Source organism: Rhinopithecus bieti, unplaced genomic scaffold, assembly GCF_001698545.2.
Source record: "Rhinopithecus bieti isolate Rb0 unplaced genomic scaffold, ASM169854v2 scaffold_6945, whole genome shotgun sequence".
Taxonomy (NCBI): Eukaryota; Metazoa; Chordata; class Mammalia; order Primates; family Cercopithecidae; genus Rhinopithecus; species Rhinopithecus bieti.
In genome coordinates this window covers 93501-111944 of record NW_016805531.1, presented here as the reverse complement: position 1 = coordinate 111944, position 18444 = coordinate 93501, and the positions used below count along the sequence as shown (strand labels likewise).

At 38.8% G+C, this 18444-nt stretch overlaps 1 protein-coding gene across 1 annotated transcript in view; it reads left to right on the top strand.

Annotated features, from left to right (window-relative positions):
- GALK2 (galactokinase 2) overlaps positions 1-18444 on the top strand; it is a 163167-nt gene that overhangs the window by 102347 nt on the left and 42376 nt on the right. The window contains exons 6-7 of the mRNA XM_017872767.1: positions 14921-15019; positions 16503-16655. Of these exons, the coding sequence (XP_017728256.1) occupies positions 14921-15019; positions 16503-16655 (252 nt within the window). The remainder of the gene's footprint in view (positions 1-14920; positions 15020-16502; positions 16656-18444) is intronic.

The window sequence follows — 18444 nt, the reverse complement described above, 5'->3', positions numbered from 1 at the left end:
TTTAATTATAATTATAATTAATAAAATAAAATTTTATTTAATTAGAAATTAAAGAAAATTATCCATAATCTTATACAACCAAATATTGGACTCACGGTCACCTTAAGTATTGTGAGGAAAATAAAATCTTTGTATCTACAAATATTACAACTCAAAGAGACTACATTTAGCTCATATGTTGATTCAATTAACAATTTTTAATAACATATCTATTTTGTGTCAGGCACTGTTCTTGGCACTGGGGTAGAGCAATTACTAAAATGCAGTGTCTGCTCTCATGGAGCTTACATTTAAGTGGGGAAAGAAGGGTGATAGAAAATAAATAAGTGAAAAGATAACCTAAAGTGGTAAAAGCCTTGAAGAAAAAGCAGGGTTTGAGATGGAGAGTGGCAGGGGGTATTAGTATATTTTAAGGAAGTGAGGGAAGGTCTGTCTGATGAGGTAACATTTGAGCAGAGATTTTAGGATAAGAGCATTCCAGACTGTAGGAATGGTAGATATAAAGATCCTGAAGTGGTGGGATATTGATGCACTAACTATATGTATGCTAGGCTTTTAAAATCTTAACAGTGACACAATGAAGTAGGTAATTATTATAATTTGCATTTTGCAGAGGAGGAAACTTACATGCTTTAACTGCTGTGCTATACACGCACGTGATGTAATAGAGCAGAGAATTAAAGTATGAAACTCAGATCCCAGGAGGCCAGGAAAAGTTCCCCAGAGGAGTTGCTTCTTGAATTTAGTTGTAGTGAAAGAGCAAGTAGAAAGTTTAGAATTCCAGTCTGTTTTCTCCTGTCACTATATCCCCAGAAGCACATTTATTTGGAAGCACATATATATATACTAAAAATTGATAAGCCATAGAGAAGACCATCATAGACCTCAGGGAAGATAAAGTGAGTAGTTCCATTTTTTTTAACTGAATGGAACAAAGTGTTTAACATTGTTTGAATGTTTGAATATTCTTTGGGCTTCTGTGAAGATAAAATATTCCAAAATCACATGTAAGTTTTTAAGATTCTTGCTAGCAAGGAAAAATAGCCCACTCAAACCAACTTCATTAAAAAGGAATGTTTGCTTTAAGTAGGTGTCCTAAAATGCAAAGGAGGGTATGTCAGTTAGCTTTTGCTGTGTAACAAATTTTTTCAAAATATAGTGGCTTAAGACAACCACCACTTGGACTGGGTTCAACTTGACAATAATTCTATCTATTTTGACTGGACTCATTAAGACATCTGATCTCAGCTGCTGGTCAGGTTGACAGTTGTGCTTCTGGATTGGCTGGCTGTCAGCCGACATGATAGGAGGACTTGGGCCACATGTCTGTCATCCTCCAGGCTAGTCCAGGCTTATCTAAATGGAGATCTCCAGCTTCCAGGAACAGGTAGAGGGCAAACTCCAATGTACAAGTGCTTTTCAAGTTTCTGTTTATGTCTCATATGCATCTATCAAAATTGAGCAAAGCAAGTTTTATCACAGATCTCCATCTGAGTGGAGAAACAGATCTCATCTTTTGATGGGAGGAGCTACAAAGTCACATTGCAAGGGAACGGAAACAGAGAAGGGAAGAATTTGTGGTCATTTTGCAGTCTAATATAATGGAGCTGGGTTTCAGGAATGCACAGAAACCAGAAACCTACGTGTTGCTAAGACTGCCTCTCTCACTTGTCTTGCTCTCTGTTTTGCTTGTCTGTTTCATTCTTCTTAATCTTCAGACCAGCTTCATCTACTTCTCAGGTCTCCATTTTAGAAAATATGGCTGCTGACAGCTTCTATGATCATATGAGATAGACATAGATCACTTAAAACTGACTCTTTCCCCATTGGGAAAATTTTTCTGAGGAAGGAACTCTAGAAGGGAATCTGGTTAGTGTCTTCAGTCAGGTACCCACTCCTGGATCTATGAACTGTGATAAAGCATTTTGTTGGGTGGATGGGAGATTGGGGGGATTACAGTGTGTGAATCTGGCAATTATGAGTTATATTGTTATAACCTTGTGGCATTAATAGTTGGAGGTAGAGTGCTAAGAAAGAGAAAAAAGAGTTCAGTGTCCCCAGAAAAGTGTGGAGATGGGAAGAGGGTGGCTAGACATCTCATATGGGTCCATTACGGTGAGTTTTATAACTATTGTATTAATTTCAGGGGATTGAGAGTAGTGGCTGGGACCTTGGAGGAACAACAGATGATGAACTAAAAACCAGTATGGAAGGGAGGAACTTGAGCAAAGTAAAGGGGTAAAGGGTGTTAAAGAAAAAATATTCAATGATGCTTGTTAAAGCATGGCAAAGCAGGCTTTCTTAAGGACCATTGTGACGAGATTTTGCAATGGGAGAGAGAAGTTGGGCTCAACTCTGAATACAGCATGACCAAGTGGGAAGCTATAGCCAAGGAGCAGGGTGGGAGCCAGTGAATGAGAAATTAAACAGCAGGAGTAATGAGGATTCCAGCTAACCTGACCTAAAAGGATTCTTGCTTAATGCAGGCCAAGCTGATCAGTCATTACCTGGGGGATGGTGGAAGATGAGGAACCTGATCAGATATCAAGGGTGATCGGATATTGAGGGTGGGGTGTTCTCACTAACCTGATTTAGCAGGGTGAACAGATAGGGCTAGTAGCTGGTTCAGGAGCATGACTAAAGTTTGGTGAAGCAAAGAATCTTTGTCAAGGTCTTCTGTCTCCAGAGTCTCAGTCCAATGGGGAATCCCTTCAATAGTGGCAGCAGTGTTTCTAGTAACAGACTGGGAAACCTGTTTGGGAATGTCTTGGATGGTTTCATCACTTAAACCCTTTTTCTTCTACACATAATGCCATTTCTGTGATAACATGTTATTTCTATTTTAGTGGAATTTTCTAGTTCTTTATTTCCTCCTTTTCATGTTGTTCATATTATAGATGTTTTGATAGTTATTGGCACATTTTTCTTGAATAAATCAGAAAAATGGAAAGAAGTAAAATTACCTCTTTCATATTTTTATCAAAGAAGGAAGTTGGAAAATATTGACTATAATGAATTTTCTGGATTTTTTTGTTCTGTATCTCAGCACATAAACATATAAAGAAGAATGAGATTTTTCTATTGTAAAACTCTAAATGTAGAGAAGAAAGTGATATTTCACTCTCCAAGATGTGCCAATGTCATATAATGACTGCATAGTTCCAGGGTTTTAATTTGGTGCATATTCATTTATTAGGGGAAGATTTTTGTCTCTGAATATGGTGGGTTAGCAAGGAAATGGGGAGTTGACATTGTATACTCATTTGTTCATTCATTTAGTCAGCATTCATTTATCAACACATAGTTTAGGCATTAGAGATACAAGGTGAACAGAATGCCTCCTCCCCTCATGGAGCTTAGACTAATGGAGGAAGACTAATATTAAACAAACATACTCAAATATCTATACACAGATTGTGATAAATGTTATGAAGGAAACAGATTATGAGAGAGAACAGGGAGAACCCAATTTAAATGGGGAAGGGAGGTTTTGGGAAAGGCTTTGTGGTGTCAGTTGAGACGTAGAAGCTGAGTTGCAGGTGCAAGCCAAATATTACTCATTTTTTAAAGTCACTATGTCATATGTCAATGTAAAATGCAGAGTGTTCTAGAGTGCTTTGCAGAGCTAAAACTTCAGCTATAGAAATAAGTAATATATCCTCTGAAATACGTGGATAGAAAGAATCATGAAGTGAAGAGAGAAAGTGAGCAGAGCTGCAGTCTGAGGCACAGGTGGTGTAAGGACAGTGGCTGATGTTGCGGGCTGCTGTTTGGTCCATTGGCAATGAGCCCATTATCCACCTTGCAAAGCAGCCAGCCAGGGTTCTATCCTTACTGGTATATCTTGAAATGATCTTTTTCTCCCCTTCTTCTGCTGTCTCTCTTTAGACAATGTTAGCGTCTTTTGTTCCATGGATTGGCAGTGTATAAAGTGGATTTATTTTCTAGCAAATTACCTTACCAATTGGGTACATCTCCTGGTCTATGTTAGTTTTTGTTCCATTAGAAATTACTTCCCTCTCTGTTGAGCCCTTCTACCAATAGTGTGCTAAACTAAATGACATTTTTATATTTACATCCAAGATAGTGATTATACAACATCATCTGCAATATTGTTTCTATTTTTAAGTCTTTTGTTAAGCATAGTATTTATAACATTTATAATTTGGGGGAGTGTCAGGAGTAACTATACCTAGGTACTCAAGGAATGAAAATCTAGAGAAAGAGATTACAATCATTTACTTTTCAAAGGATAAGTTTTCTAGGTCAGTTTTTTGCCTTATGGATTAGACTGTACTTGGGCTGTGATTTGTAATTAGATTGTTCATGAACGTTATTGGTTGTCAGCACTTCTTTTGGTTCTCCCACGGCCTGTAGCTTAGACCCGCAAATATATATTTAAAAAGTGCTATACAAGACATCAAATGAATCTGTCCCTAAGGTGTTCTTCCATATGGTATATTGTGCAGTGCAAGGTCAGGGTCCTGGTAGATTGCATGGAGGGTGAAGGTGAACTCTTGTGGTAGCCTCAACTTAGCATAGGCCTCACAAACATCATTTTGAGTAGAGTTGTGCCCAAGAATCCACATGTTGGAAGACAGGACAAAATGGAAATTCTCTACTGTTTCATGAAGTTTTCCTTTTACTTCCCTCTCCTGTTTTGCAAAGAGCAAGGAATTTAACCCTTTTGTTTCAGCATTTCTACATTCATTTTCATCTTTTGTAGAACAGAATATTTATAAATTTTTAAAATTTGGAGGAGGACAAGGAAGTGTAGTTTCCCTAGGAATTGAAGTTAAGAGACTGCTGTCTCTGAACCCCAGAACTCAGGGGCCCTCTCCCTATGTGCATTTTTATTCCAGTCACCTCCCAACTTGAGATATTAATAGGAAATCATTTTCTAGCCTCTGTTACCATAGTGATCTCACTGCTTCACAAATTAGCCCTTCTCATTCTTGGACCACTCTAGTCATTGGAAAGATTTTCCTTCTATTGAATCAAACTCTACCCTTTCTACCCATGTATCCCCAATTGTCTCCTTTTGATATTAGAATCCTTTGAAGTTTGAAGGAACTGCTTGTGGGTCCTCTTACTCTTTCTGTAAGCCACACGTCCAGTGTTGTTTCAACTATTCCTCATGGAATATGGCTACTGGACCTCCTCACCATTCTTACTCCCCCTTCTTAGAGTGTACTCTTGTTTATCATTGCTACCTTAACATAACTATTCCTCCCGTCTGCTATGTCTCAATTTTTTATTCTACTTGTACCAAGTGCCTACTTTCTTTATGTTTAAAGTGTCTAGGAATTATACAACCCAAAATATTCAATGAGGTTAATAAATTAGAAGTAGAAAACTAGGACAAAAGAAAGAAGAATAAAAACATATCAACTGTTAATTACTTAAAGTAGTTGTTTTGTTTAATCTTACTGAGATTCCTGGAGGCCAAGGTAAAAAGGGCAATATTAAGTTATAGAGGTCTCATGATCAGAATAGAGGAATCATTCCAGTTCTTCAGAAGAGGCAGTATTTTCCCTGGGGGTGCTAAATTCTGAAGTGCATTTCCCACATGGATTCTTTAGAGCACATAAAATATAATGAAAATCACCTCTGCAATGTCTGAAAACAAATGCAAAAGTGGTGTTCACATGACTGTTTCTTACAATGACCTTCAGTAGATGCTCTGAGCATAACATTTGAGCACAATGCAGTGAAATCAATTTATTTCATGTAGCAACTCTTGGAACACCCTCATCATTTCCTGACCCTAAAGATGCTTCCCACTACATGTCAAAGTGTTTGCGAATTAACTACTGTATACATAAAACCCTTTCCCCAAGGCAAATATGTACACTGAGTTACGTATTTGGTTGATTCAGATGATGATTCATAGAGGTTCTTTCTTTCTCTTTGGTTTGTGTCTATATCTGTATGATCAGATCCATATTAGGAAAATTAGCAAGTATTCTCATAGTTATTATTATGCTAGGGAAAGAAATAACTAGTCATCGAATGCCCCCTCTTCTTTCTTTCTCTAGGACAGTGCAGATTGGTTTACCACTAGAAGTCCTGTAGTTAGGACCTCAAGGGTGGGACAGGACTGTTCTGCTCACAACACAGTATGAGGAACCCTTCCTCCATGGGAAGGAACGTGCAATTCCAGGACATGCTTGCCAAACCACAGAGATCGTAAGCCTGCCGCCTATCCATTGTTATCATTATTTAGCATTTTTAGAAGGTCAGAGCCAAAGTAAGTATTCTGCCAGCCAAAGGAGCGACATCAGCCTTTACCACAGGCATTGGAGGCCCCGTTGGTATTTAGTAGCAGTGACTCGGGCCCTGTTATTGTCTGATTCCTTCAGGCTGGCCAGGCTGCTGCCTCCTGGTGGCTTTCCCCAACAACTGTTTTTTTAGGCAGTTTTTTTCCTCCCCTCTTCTCCTCTTCCCAGTAGTAGTTACTTTGGTATGTGTTTGCTGACTATTCCCTCCAACTCCCACCCTGTGTTTTTTAAGAATTTAAACAGTGAAAGGGATTCAGTCAATTGTGCTAGAGGGAGATAAGTATGGAGGGAAGGCTTTGGGGGCTTCTGAATTTTGGGTTCCTGGTCTACTCCCGAAACCTTTCCCTGAGAGATAAAGTATAGTATTATGCTTAAAAGCATAGAACCAAGACTCTGAGCTCAAATTCTGGCTTTGCCATTTACTAGCTGAATGATCTTGGGCAGTTTACTCAACCTCTGTATGCTTCAGTTTCTTCATTATAAAATGGATTTGAAACTCCCTCCCTCACAGATTTGAAACTAGATAGAACACAAAAAGTGCTTAGAACAGTGTCTGAGGCATTGTGTTAGCTGGCATTACTATTATCGGGCTATAGAAATCATACCAAGATATTAGCCTTATATTGAGATCACTCTGGGTTGTGAAACAATGAAGAACATTGGGGTCTTTGGGAGGCAAGTATTTGGGAATTGTGTTTGGAGATGGATAATGGCAAAGCCCTCCAAGCCTCAAACCATCCAGCAAGGTACACGTTTTTTAACTTGAAGAGAAAATGGAGGAACATTGTGATGAATCAGAAATGTCTGCTTCCTATAACTTACAGTCAACTTCATTGTTTATTCTAATGAAAAGGAGTTTCAGTCCTGATATGCATAAATTGTGCTCCGTTGGCTCACCAGGGCCCAATTTTGGGCACAGCCTCTGTTTCGTGAAGGAGAATGACAAGGTAGCTTGGTGGACTTTGGAGCCAGGCCTTTCTGGCTTTGAATCTTAGGTCAATTTATTGACCTTTTTGAGTCTCAATTTCCTTCTCTATGAAATAGAGAAGTTACAATTCTATAAAACCTTATAATTATTTTTCTGGGTTGTTTTGTAAATTAAATAAGATGTACAAAATACCCTGCACAGTGTCTAGCCTTAGAAGACATTTGGTATTTGTCAGCTTTCTTCACTTTTTTATTAATATTATTTCCCAATTTGTTTAATTTATCAAGAAAGTCTTGTCATGTAGGAAGTCATTTAAAGAGCTGTTTCAGATTTAATGTGCATGCAGATCACCTGGGGATCTTGTTAAGCAGCAGATTCTGATTCAGTAGGTCTGGGATGGAGCATGAGATTGTACACGTTTAGCCTGTTCCTGGTGACACCAATGCTGTGTGTGAAGGCCGCACTTGGAGTAGCAGAGTATACTGTACTCTTTTGTCCCTTTGCATCTCATTATTACCTTTTAGATTCATGTTAATATTTTAACAGTTTTACCACACACATTTGCATATCCAGAATCATCATCTGGAGAAACATCCAAGTTTGTACATTGTTAGGTACTAATAAGATTCCTCCTCATCCAGTACAGGCCGTGATGATTGAGGTCTAGAAGAAACCTATCATAGACATTTCCCCAGGATTCCCGTGGGCCTAGGATCCCACAGTGTTTGAATAAAATACTTTGCTCCAGCCTCATTGTTGAAGGCCCCTTCTTAGAATCTGGGTCCCTCTGTGACTTGGATTGCAGGTCAGTTAGGTTAAGGAATTGGTCTTTGTCTTTCTCTTGTTGACGAGTCTGGAGGGAGCCACTGGAAGACTGCATTTCTGCCCTCACTGAGCACCTGAGATATTTTTAGAGCCACATGTCCCAACTACTAGCTTTCTCCAGGTTCATTAGATCATGTTCTCTCCACTGTACACAGATAGGAGAGTGTACTTTTGTTCTTTTGTGATACACACTTTCTGAGCCCATTGAGCTTTTATAGGAACATACGAATATCCAGTCCTAGCTGTGTGTGAAAAAGCATGAGTGCTTAACGCAAACTCTGTGGTGTTTCTACATTTTTGCAGATTTCTTAGATTAACTTTGGAGAAACCTCCTCACTGTTGTTTTTTTCTAGTTTCTGCTTGTTTTGATATTTAAACTCCTTCCTTTCTTTCCTGTATTATTTACAGGAACTTTTCAGCCTGAACCATCAGGGTCATTTGCATCTGCTATGCCCGTTTTGGGAATTGGCTGTCTTTGTCCTCAGGCAACTTTTCTTGAAGTAAAAAATGGAAAAGTTACTAATTCCTTTGTGTTACATCTCTTTGAGTTAGAAATGTGAAGAAGAAATAATAGCCTCCTTCTTGAAAAAAAAAATACTAGAACAGGCTTTTTTCTTTTTCTTTTTTCTTTTCCTTACAAAGTGTCCATAAGTTAGAGCTTGGTCATCAGCCATGTTTCAAAACAAAGCAAGTCTGCTTCAGTCTCTTTAGAGTTATCTTAGTGCCATTTCATGGAGAATTTCTCTGTCCTGGCTGGGCTCTACCTAATATGTTTGCCAGCTTGGGGAAGAATTTGAAAATAGCCCCAGGTAAGAACTCAGAAATTTTGAAAGTTAGGGTGGAGAAGGATTATAGGGAGAGAAAATAGAGAAAATATTTGAGGTAAAGTCAGGGGAGCCATTAATGTTTTTACCTTGTGTAGATGAAACAGTCAGGGCTGTAACAGAAAACAGATGGCACACTCAATACGAAAGGACAGTTTATTTCACTGGGACTGTTTACAAAGATGTGGGTTTAGGGGACACCCAGGACTAGTTGTAGCTGTGCTGTTACTGCCCTTGGGCCTGAAGGTACACTTGAGACCTGACTTCACTCGCCCTCCCTTCCCCACTTCCTGCCAGAGTCCTCTGTTAGAAGAACCTAATGGGAAGCAGAGAGCACTGGAGCCTGTTGATGCACAATTATGCGTTGCTTAACAATGGAGTTATGGACTGAGAAATGCACTGTTAGGTGATTTAGTCATTGTGTCAACATCACAGAGTGTACTAACACAAACCTAGATGGTGTAGCCTACTACACACCTAGTCTATATGGTACAGCTTATTGCTTCTAGGCTATAGAACTAGTGAAGCATATTACTGTACTGAATACTATAGGCAGTTGTAACAAAATGGTAAATATTTGTGTATCTAAACATAAAAAAGGTAAAAATATGGTTTAAAAGAAAAAATGGTACAGTTATATTGGGCATTTATCATGAATGGAGCTTGCAGGACTGGCAGTTGCTCTGGGTGAGTCTGTGAGTGGTGAGTGAATGTGAAGGCCCAGGACATGACTGTACACTACTGTAGACTTTACCAACACTGTACACGTAGGCTACACTAAATTTATACAAAAATGTTTTCCTTCAGTAATAAACTAACCTTAGCTTGCTGTAACTTTCTTACTTTATAAACTTAAAAAAAAAAGTTTTGACTCTTGTAATAACACTTAGCTTAAAACATAAACACATTGTATAACTGTACAAAATGTTTCTTTATATCCTTATTCTATGAACTCTTTTCTATTTTTAAAAATTTTAATTTTTTTAACTTTTAAACTTTTAATTTTTTTGTTAAAACTAAAACAGAGTCAGGATCATCAATATCACTGTATTCCACCTCCACATCTTTCCTACTGGAAGGTCTTCAGGGGCAATAACATGCGTGGAGCTGTCATCTCCTGTGATAACAGTGCCTTCTTCTGGCATACCTCCCAAAAACCTGTCTTGAGACTGTTTTACAGTTAACTTTTTTTTTTAATAAGTAGGAGTATGCTCTATCATAATGATAAAAAGTATAATAAATATGTGCACCAGTAGCATAGCCATTTATTACCATTATCAAGTGTTATGTACTGTGCATAATCATATGTACTACACTTTTATATGACTGGCAGTGCAGTAGGTTTGTTTACGTCAACATCACCACAGATGTAATGTGATGTTACAACTGCTCTGAGCTATGGTGTCACTAGGTGATAGGAATTGTTCAGCTCCATTTTACTCTTAGGAGACCACTCCAAAATGTTTTTGTGCAGCACATGACTGTAGTTCATCCTGGGCAGCCTTCTGGGATAGCAGGATGAACACAAGTGGACAGATCTGGAGAGGCAACCAGAAGCTGTCTGGCACTCTAGATTTACATTTTCTTTTGGAAGACTTGTTCACCTAAAGACACTATCAATATTGTGTGCTCCTTGAGGGCAGACACTGGCTTATTCACTTATCTGTTAGGTCACTATTTAAATGATTGTTGAATGAATGAATGGGTCTGTTTATTTCTTTCCTTTCTCTTGACTTACACTTATGGCAGCCGACTATAACAGTGTAATTTTGTCTTGGTTAGAGCCTTGTGTTCTGAATAGTTAGGCTTCCCTTAGGCATGGTTACCTAACTCAGAGAAACATTCCTTCCAGTGTAATTCAACTTTTAACAGTCTCATTAGTAAAACTGCTAAACAAAAACAGGTCACTGTATTAATATCTTGAGTCTTTTTGTATCCTTATTATTGTTATTTTTGTGGATATCCAGGTTTAGCGAAGCATAACATTCATAAATATTTAGCCCTTCTCAGTTCTAATCAGTTAGATTTAATTAGATTCTCTATTAAATTGAACCCTGTTATTTCATTTCTCCCCTTACCTGGAGTTCCGGTGGTGTGCAGATGGACAAACTGTTTCATTTAGGAAGCCCACAGGCCTTTTGTTTCCTTCCCAGGCTGCTTCAAGAGAACCACACAAAGGACTAAAGTAGCTTCATTAACTATCTTCAGTAGCTTTAAAAGATCTGTAAATAATGTCAGGTTTCTCCTAACTGTCCAGAGGGCAGAAGTCTGAATAGATACAAGCCTATTGGTTATACACTTTGGAAAAGTTTCCCATGCAGTCAAATTGTCTTCCGTAATGATTCTCAGTCATTAGGATTTTGAAGGAAGGGATAGAGAGCAGAATGTTTTAGGGGCATTCAGATTCTTTAAATTCTATCTCCCTGAACACTTAAAAAATGGTCTTATATTCTATAGTAATTATAATTTGTCTTTACTTTTGGCTTGGGACTTAGCTGCTTTCTTGTGTAAATCAGATGATTCCTTATTCATCACGTAAAGATAACAACAACTGTGTAGTACTTTAGAGCACTATGAGATACTTTTATTTGAAGTTTTAAACTTTAGTTTCTTGGATCATTACAATAATACTATGGCTAGGGAGGTGGGTATTTTTCTCCTTATTACAGATAGGAGGTAATATATGGTGGTGGTTAAGATTATGGGTGCTGAAGTCAGATAATTTGAGTTTGAATCATATCTTTAATAATTACTAGCCTAGTCTCAACTAATAAACCCACTCAGTTTCCTAATCTGTAAACCGCAGAGACCTAGTTTATAGCTGTATCAGTCCATTATCACACTGCTATGAAGAAATACTTGACTGAGTAATTTATAAAGGAAAGAGATATAATTGACTGACAGTTCCACATTGCTGGGGCGGCCTCAGGAAATTTATGATCATGGCAGAAGGCAAAAGAGAAGCAGGTGCTTTCTTCACAGGGCAGCAGGGCGGAGTGAGTGCAAGCAGGGGAAATGCCAGACACTTATAAAATCATCAGATCTCCTGAGACTCACTCACTCTCATGAGAACAGCATGGGGGAAACCAACCCTGTGATCCAATTACCTCCACCTGGTCCTGCCCTTGACACGTGGGGATTATGGGGATTACAATTCAAGATGAACTTTTGGGGGGGGGCACAGCCAAACCATATCAATAGGGTTGTGTGAGAAATAAATAATTCAGGCAAAGCAATTAGAACACTACCTAGCACATAAGTGCTCAATAAACCTTAACTACTAAAACCATTAGCATTGTTAATAGAATATGAATAAATGGAAAAAATAATTACTAAGCATAAACTTGTCAAACTTCTCAATGTTCTGGTTTTTTCCTCTTAAGAGGGAAGATACTTAAATTTTGGTGAATCTCATTTGTCTTTTCATATCCCTTTGAGGTAGTGAAAAATAGATTGCATCATCTCCATTTTGCAGGGAGTAGTTGAAGTCCAGTGAGAAACGAATACGGCTTTGGAGTCAGACAGATGAGGTTCAAATCCTGGCTCTTCCACTTCTGGTTATATATCTCTAAACTCCATTTTTTTCAACTCTATAGTGGGGATAAGCAGAACATTGTTTGGAGGTTTGAAGGAGATAATGCTTACAAAAGAAATATTGCAAGGTACTGAGTATACTTACCACATACTGTCACTCAGTAAATGTGGCTGTTATTGCTGTTGAGGGGAGGGGACTTTTGACACTGGCCCAGGGTCACAGTTAGATGGGCACCCAGGTTCCATCATCTCTTACGTAATGATGAATGTACTGCTTCATCTGGGTATGTTGTTTCTCTACATTTTAAATCCAAGTGTTTTGATCTTTTGGTTCCTAATTTATTTTTAATGTACATATTATGGACACTGGCTCTGTGTGTCAGCAGGCCGTGAACAATGCCTATTGCATCAAAATCCTAAGTTTACCTCAAGTCACAAGACAAAGGTAATGTTAGTGAATCCACATGACCAAAAAGGAATGTGACACTTGCAGAATCTGTCAGATGGTGTTTGGGCAACTATTCTCAGAAATTGAAAGCAGCAGGTGTTTATTAATATTTACTATGTGTTTGGCATTATGTGAAGTAAGGGACACAAAAGAAACACCGTGCTTTATTCATCTCTCACAACAAACAGATGTGATAGAAACGTGAAACAAGGAACAATAATAACACTGTGATTCAGCTCATATTAAGTGGGCTCTGATCTAGATCCTGCATGGACTCTCACAGACATGTAGATAAAAAGACAGGTAGATCCACACTTAAAGCATAGTCAATACATGATAATAGAGTTATTAACAGGGAGTGCTGAGGAGGGGTTATGTGGTATGTGTGCATTTGGGTGGTGGTGCAGGTTCCACAGCAAGGTGCTGCTTGAATTGTTGACTAGTTGGGAATGCTGGGTAGGGAGGTATTGAGTGAAGAGAATAGAAAATCATATCATAAAGACAATGGGATGTGAAAGAGCCTGGGGTGGTAGAGAACAGCATTTGTTTAGTATCCCTCATGGCTGGAACTTAGGGTTTACAGGAGGAGTGGTGGGAGAGCAGGCTGGAGAAGTGCACTAGGGTTAAGTCATTAGAGACCTTGTGTACCATGCTGAGGACTATGAGCATTAAGGTGTTGACAACCAAGCAGGCAAGAGATGATTATATCAGTGTTTCAGAATAATTATTCTAGAAACATCATATAGTAAAACAGAAATAAGGGCCTGAGTAAAGTCTTACAAGAAAGAAAAACTGAATAGATGAATGAATGAATAGTAGTGTATTAGATGATACTAACTATAAATGCTTTAGGAGTTTAGAAAAAGGGGACACCATGATGGGAATAATATTTGAAGAAGACTCCATAATGAAGAAAGATTGTTTTGTTTTTTTAGAAGGGGTCTCACTCTGTCACCAGGTTGGAGTGCAGTGGTGCAATCTCAGCTCACTGCAACCTCCGCCGCCCAGGTTCAAGCGATTCTCCTGCTTCAGCCTCCTGAGTAGCTGGGACTATAGGTGTGCACCACCACACCCACCTAATTTTTATATTTTTCATAGAGACAGAGTTTCACCATGTTGGCCAGGATGGTCTTGATCTCTTGACCTCGTGATCCACCAACCTTGGCCTCCCAAAGTGCTGGGATTACAGGTGTAAGCCACAGTGCCCAGCCATGAAGAAAGATTTGAGTGGTCAGCCCAGGGATTTATCTATAGTACCTAGCCAATAAACTGGATATTGAACAAAAGTACAATTTATACAGGAGAGAAGACAGGAAGTAATACCAAGTTGCATAACATGTGTGAAATGGTCAAAGAGACAAATCTAACTGGATAAGAATGGTAAATGATACAATTTCATGTGCATAATGTTCCAGATTTTGGAAGCCTTCGAAATGCCTGGTTGAGGGGTTTGGATTTATTTCTTAATCAATAGGAAACCGTGAAAGATTATTAAACATATTTCAAGATTTTCAGTTTGGATTAGAACTGTGTGCATCTATTGGGTCTCTTCATCTTGGTTGGAGGAAGATGAGTCTGATGAGATGACACCAGTTCTGATTCTTACATTTAATGGAAATGCCAGAGAGACTTCATTAATTTTGGGCAGGAAAATACAGTTTAGTGTCCCCACTTTGGTTATGGGTAGGCTGTGGAATAGTTCACTGTTGGGAGACAAAGGAAGCTGAGGCAAAAATGAATGATTGCCCGTATGAGATTTTCAGTGATATCAGTCTAGGGAAGGATAGAGTAAATAGAAAGATGGTAGAAACTGCTTGCTCTGTGGAGACTTTTAGGGATGACAAAAATGTAGCGTGCACAGTCAATATCTTATTTCATACCCATAGCAGACATTGTTAATTGATTTTGGTATGTTTTCCTATAGTCTGGAGCCCTTTTTAATGCAGTGCTCCAGGCAGGCTACTATTAGTTGATCAGAGTTGGCACTGAAATTCAAACCTATTTGTCATGCCTGTAGTAAGAAATGAATGAGAAATGAGTTATGACTACTCACAGTACAAATCAGTTTTTACCTTTCCAGGTGGAACTTGCAGAAATCTGTGCCAAGAGTGAGCGTTACATTGGTACTGAAGGAGGAGGCATGGACCAATCTATATCATTTCTTGCAGAAGAAGGAACTGTAGGTAGCATTCCAAATAGGAACCATTTGGAAATTCCTAGTGGGAAAATTTGCATGGAGAGGAAGGCCCTGAGAGCCTCAGGATGCTTGGTTATGGACAGCCTCCTATATTAGGCTCTATTGTAGGATATTATTTCCCAGCTGCTTGTAACTCAAGGCTGCCACCAGTTAACCTACTCTATTTCATGTTGATTGCCTTTCTTTTACACTTCCAGAATGATACCTCAGGTCTCTTTTTCTCATGTGTCTAGCTTTTTCCCTTCTTCTATTTTCTTCATTGTTAAGATAAGCTTTTTCAATTCCCTATTTATTAGAACCTCATTTCCCGCTCCTGTCCTAAATCACTTCATCTCATGGCATTTTTATAATCTCATGTTGGTTTTAAACCCAAATCATAGTTCTCTTACCACATATATTCATAGTCCCTCTTTTATAATTTACCCTTTGGTATCATTTTCTTTGTCAACATTTTGGGGCTTCAGTGGTGGGAAAAGAATGTTGACAGTAAGCCAGGAATGAATTCCTTAGCTGGATCCACTTCCCCTTGGCTATCAACTCCTTTAGGCAGAGCAGAGGTTTGAGTTGTTGCCCATAAGCTGCTCATTTCCAAAATAGAGCAAACATTTCTTTAAAACATTTTCTTAGTTTTTCATCAGATTCCTACAGGCTTGGCTATTTTCCAAGAACACCTGGATTCCTTCTTATTAAGAATATTTGTTATTGATTCCCCTAAGCCAAAGACATGAGGCATGAGGAAATTTGTTTTAATACTAAGAAAATACTTTGGGTGTTTTGGATGAGACTCAACAGGCAGACATGAGGGCCAGAGTCCTGATATTAATGTAAGTTAGCTATAAAATCTGAACACAGTCCAAGTTCTTTGGGCTTACAAAACACTTGACCATCTGACCCCTGCTTTACCCCTCTATCCTAACCTCTTACCACTTCTCACCCCTCAAACTGTAAGCCCCAAACCAAATTTCCATGCCCGTAGCTCCATTAACATCCCATGTTGTTTTTTGCTCCAGGACTTGCCTAAGTTCTTCCCTCTTCTTGACATGCTTTTTGAGGAAAGAAACCCTCTGTCTGCCCTACTTTTGCTCATCTTTTAGGACTCAGTTTAGATTTCTCTTTTTCAACTGGGTGGAGCCTACACTAAGCTATATCTGAATGGATGCTTCAGCTATGTGTCCATATAGCATCTGTGCTTTGCTACCATTGTAACACAACTTGGAAATGTATTTGTCTGTCTACTAGACTGTCTTTCCCACTTGACTATAGGCTCTATGAGAGGAGTGACAGTGTCTTTCTTGTTCACTGTTGTATTTCCAGTGCCTAGTACAGCACCTGGAGGTCAATAAGTAATATTTGAATGAATGAATGCATTTTTGAGAAAATGCTTTGTTAAGATAAATACATAAACACTTGAACATTTTCTGCATTCTAATAAATTATATTTCTCCTTTCATTTTTCTTCTAACAGGCCAAGTTGATAGAATTTAGTCCTCTGAGGGCAACTGATGTAAAACTCCCAAGTGGAGCAGTGTTTGTGATTGCCAACAGTTGTGTGGAGATGAATAAGGCAGCAACTTCTCATTTCAATATCAGGGTGATGGAGTGTCGGCTGGCTGCAAAGGTATGAACTTGGCAAGCTAGCGAAACTTGAAGTAAGGTTTTTCTTGTCTTTATTTTCATTGTTCTCTATTACTTTATCTCTTTCCCCAAATTTTCGGTCAACATTCTGACTGCAGCAACATTCCAACTGAAGGTCTTTGGGTACAGAGAAATCTGATTTCTAACTCAGTAGACAGATGAACCAGTTGAGTCTTCTAGGGTGGCACTGGGAAGAAAAGGGCAGCTTATATATGTGAAGCAGAGTTATGGGTTAGGTCTATGGGTGGAGAAAGACAATTGATAGGAATGACCACAGCTGGTCTTGTTTCCTCAACAAAAGTGATGGCAGCCTCACCCCTTCTGGTCCTCTAAGATGCAGTTTTTGTATTGGGTTATCATTCGTCACTCCAAAAATACAGTATTGGTGCAGTCCCCCCACACCCAGTACCCAGGAAGAAGATTTAACACAAACCACCAGGGAGTCTTGGAAGTCTCTCTTTAGAAAACCCCCACCGTTAAACCTTAAATCTATTTAGGTAGTTTTCATTGGGTAGCTATTATAGTTCTAGCAGCATGAAGATATACAAAGGGGCATAGGACATGGGACTAGAGAGAGTGGACAGTAGAGTTGAGTTCAAGTTGAGGGATTATGAAACAGGAAATGGTTAATATGTGAACACATAGTAAGTAATCCAGTGATCCAAAAAGTGACACAGGAATTGAATGTTATAAATAATCCAGAATAGCTCATAATATGAATAGAAAGTTGGAGAGAGGACTGAGGCTGGAGGCTAGGAAGTGGATTCTGGGTCAGGAGCTCCACTGTGTTTTCTTCCACTCTTGCTTTGATCTCCTGATGGATACTGATAGATATCACCTAAGACTTACCAACCTTTACCAGGTCCTAAATACAGCCTGAAATCTATTTTCTCAGTAGTAATAATTTCAGAACTTCTTTACTTCTCTCAAACACCCATTACTTGATTCAGCCTAACTTCCAAAAGTGATCTTCTCCCATATTTCATGTTGGAAATAGATGTGGTCACATAGACTTTGGCTTCCTGCCATCATATCTGCATGTCTCTCTATATCTGCATCTCCTGTCAAAGCCAGCCCTTCCGTGTGTGGCTGCAGGGAACTCACTCCATCTTTAACCTGTTGCTCACCTCTATTTCTCTACTAAATCCTTTCTATCAGACTCTACCTATTCTAGTATTTTGTGTTAGAAAAGTCTACCCTAAGCCTCACAATTCTCTCCATCTACTATTTCTATTTCTACTTTTTCATTCTCTTCACAGCTAAACTTCTCAAAAATTGCTTTATATGTGTTATCTTTACTCCTCTACCTCCCTCTTATTCCTTAATTTACTAAAATCTCACTTCTGCCTTCTCCATAATATTGAATTTGCTCTTTCTTAGGCCACCAAAGATTTTTTCATTGGTAAATCCAGTGGACCCTTTTCAGTCTTCATCTTATTTCTCATTGTTATTTCTTACCTTTCAACAGAGTTAACCAGTCTTTCCCTCTTGAAACGTTCTCTTCCTTTGGTTTCCAGTATACTTCACTTCCATTTTTTCCCCCTTATATTTTTGTTGCTATTTCTTTTGGGTTTTAGCCATTCCCCCCACTGACCCACCCTGGGCAGGGATGAAGAGATGGCAGGAATTCACTCCTCCTCCCACAGATGTTTAAATTTGGTGTTCTTCAAGGCCTTGGCCTTGGTCTTCTTCTTTCTAGTGGTCTTTCTTCTGTTGGTCTCATGCCCTCAGCTTCAACTTCCATCTCTATGATGATGACTTCCTAATAAACA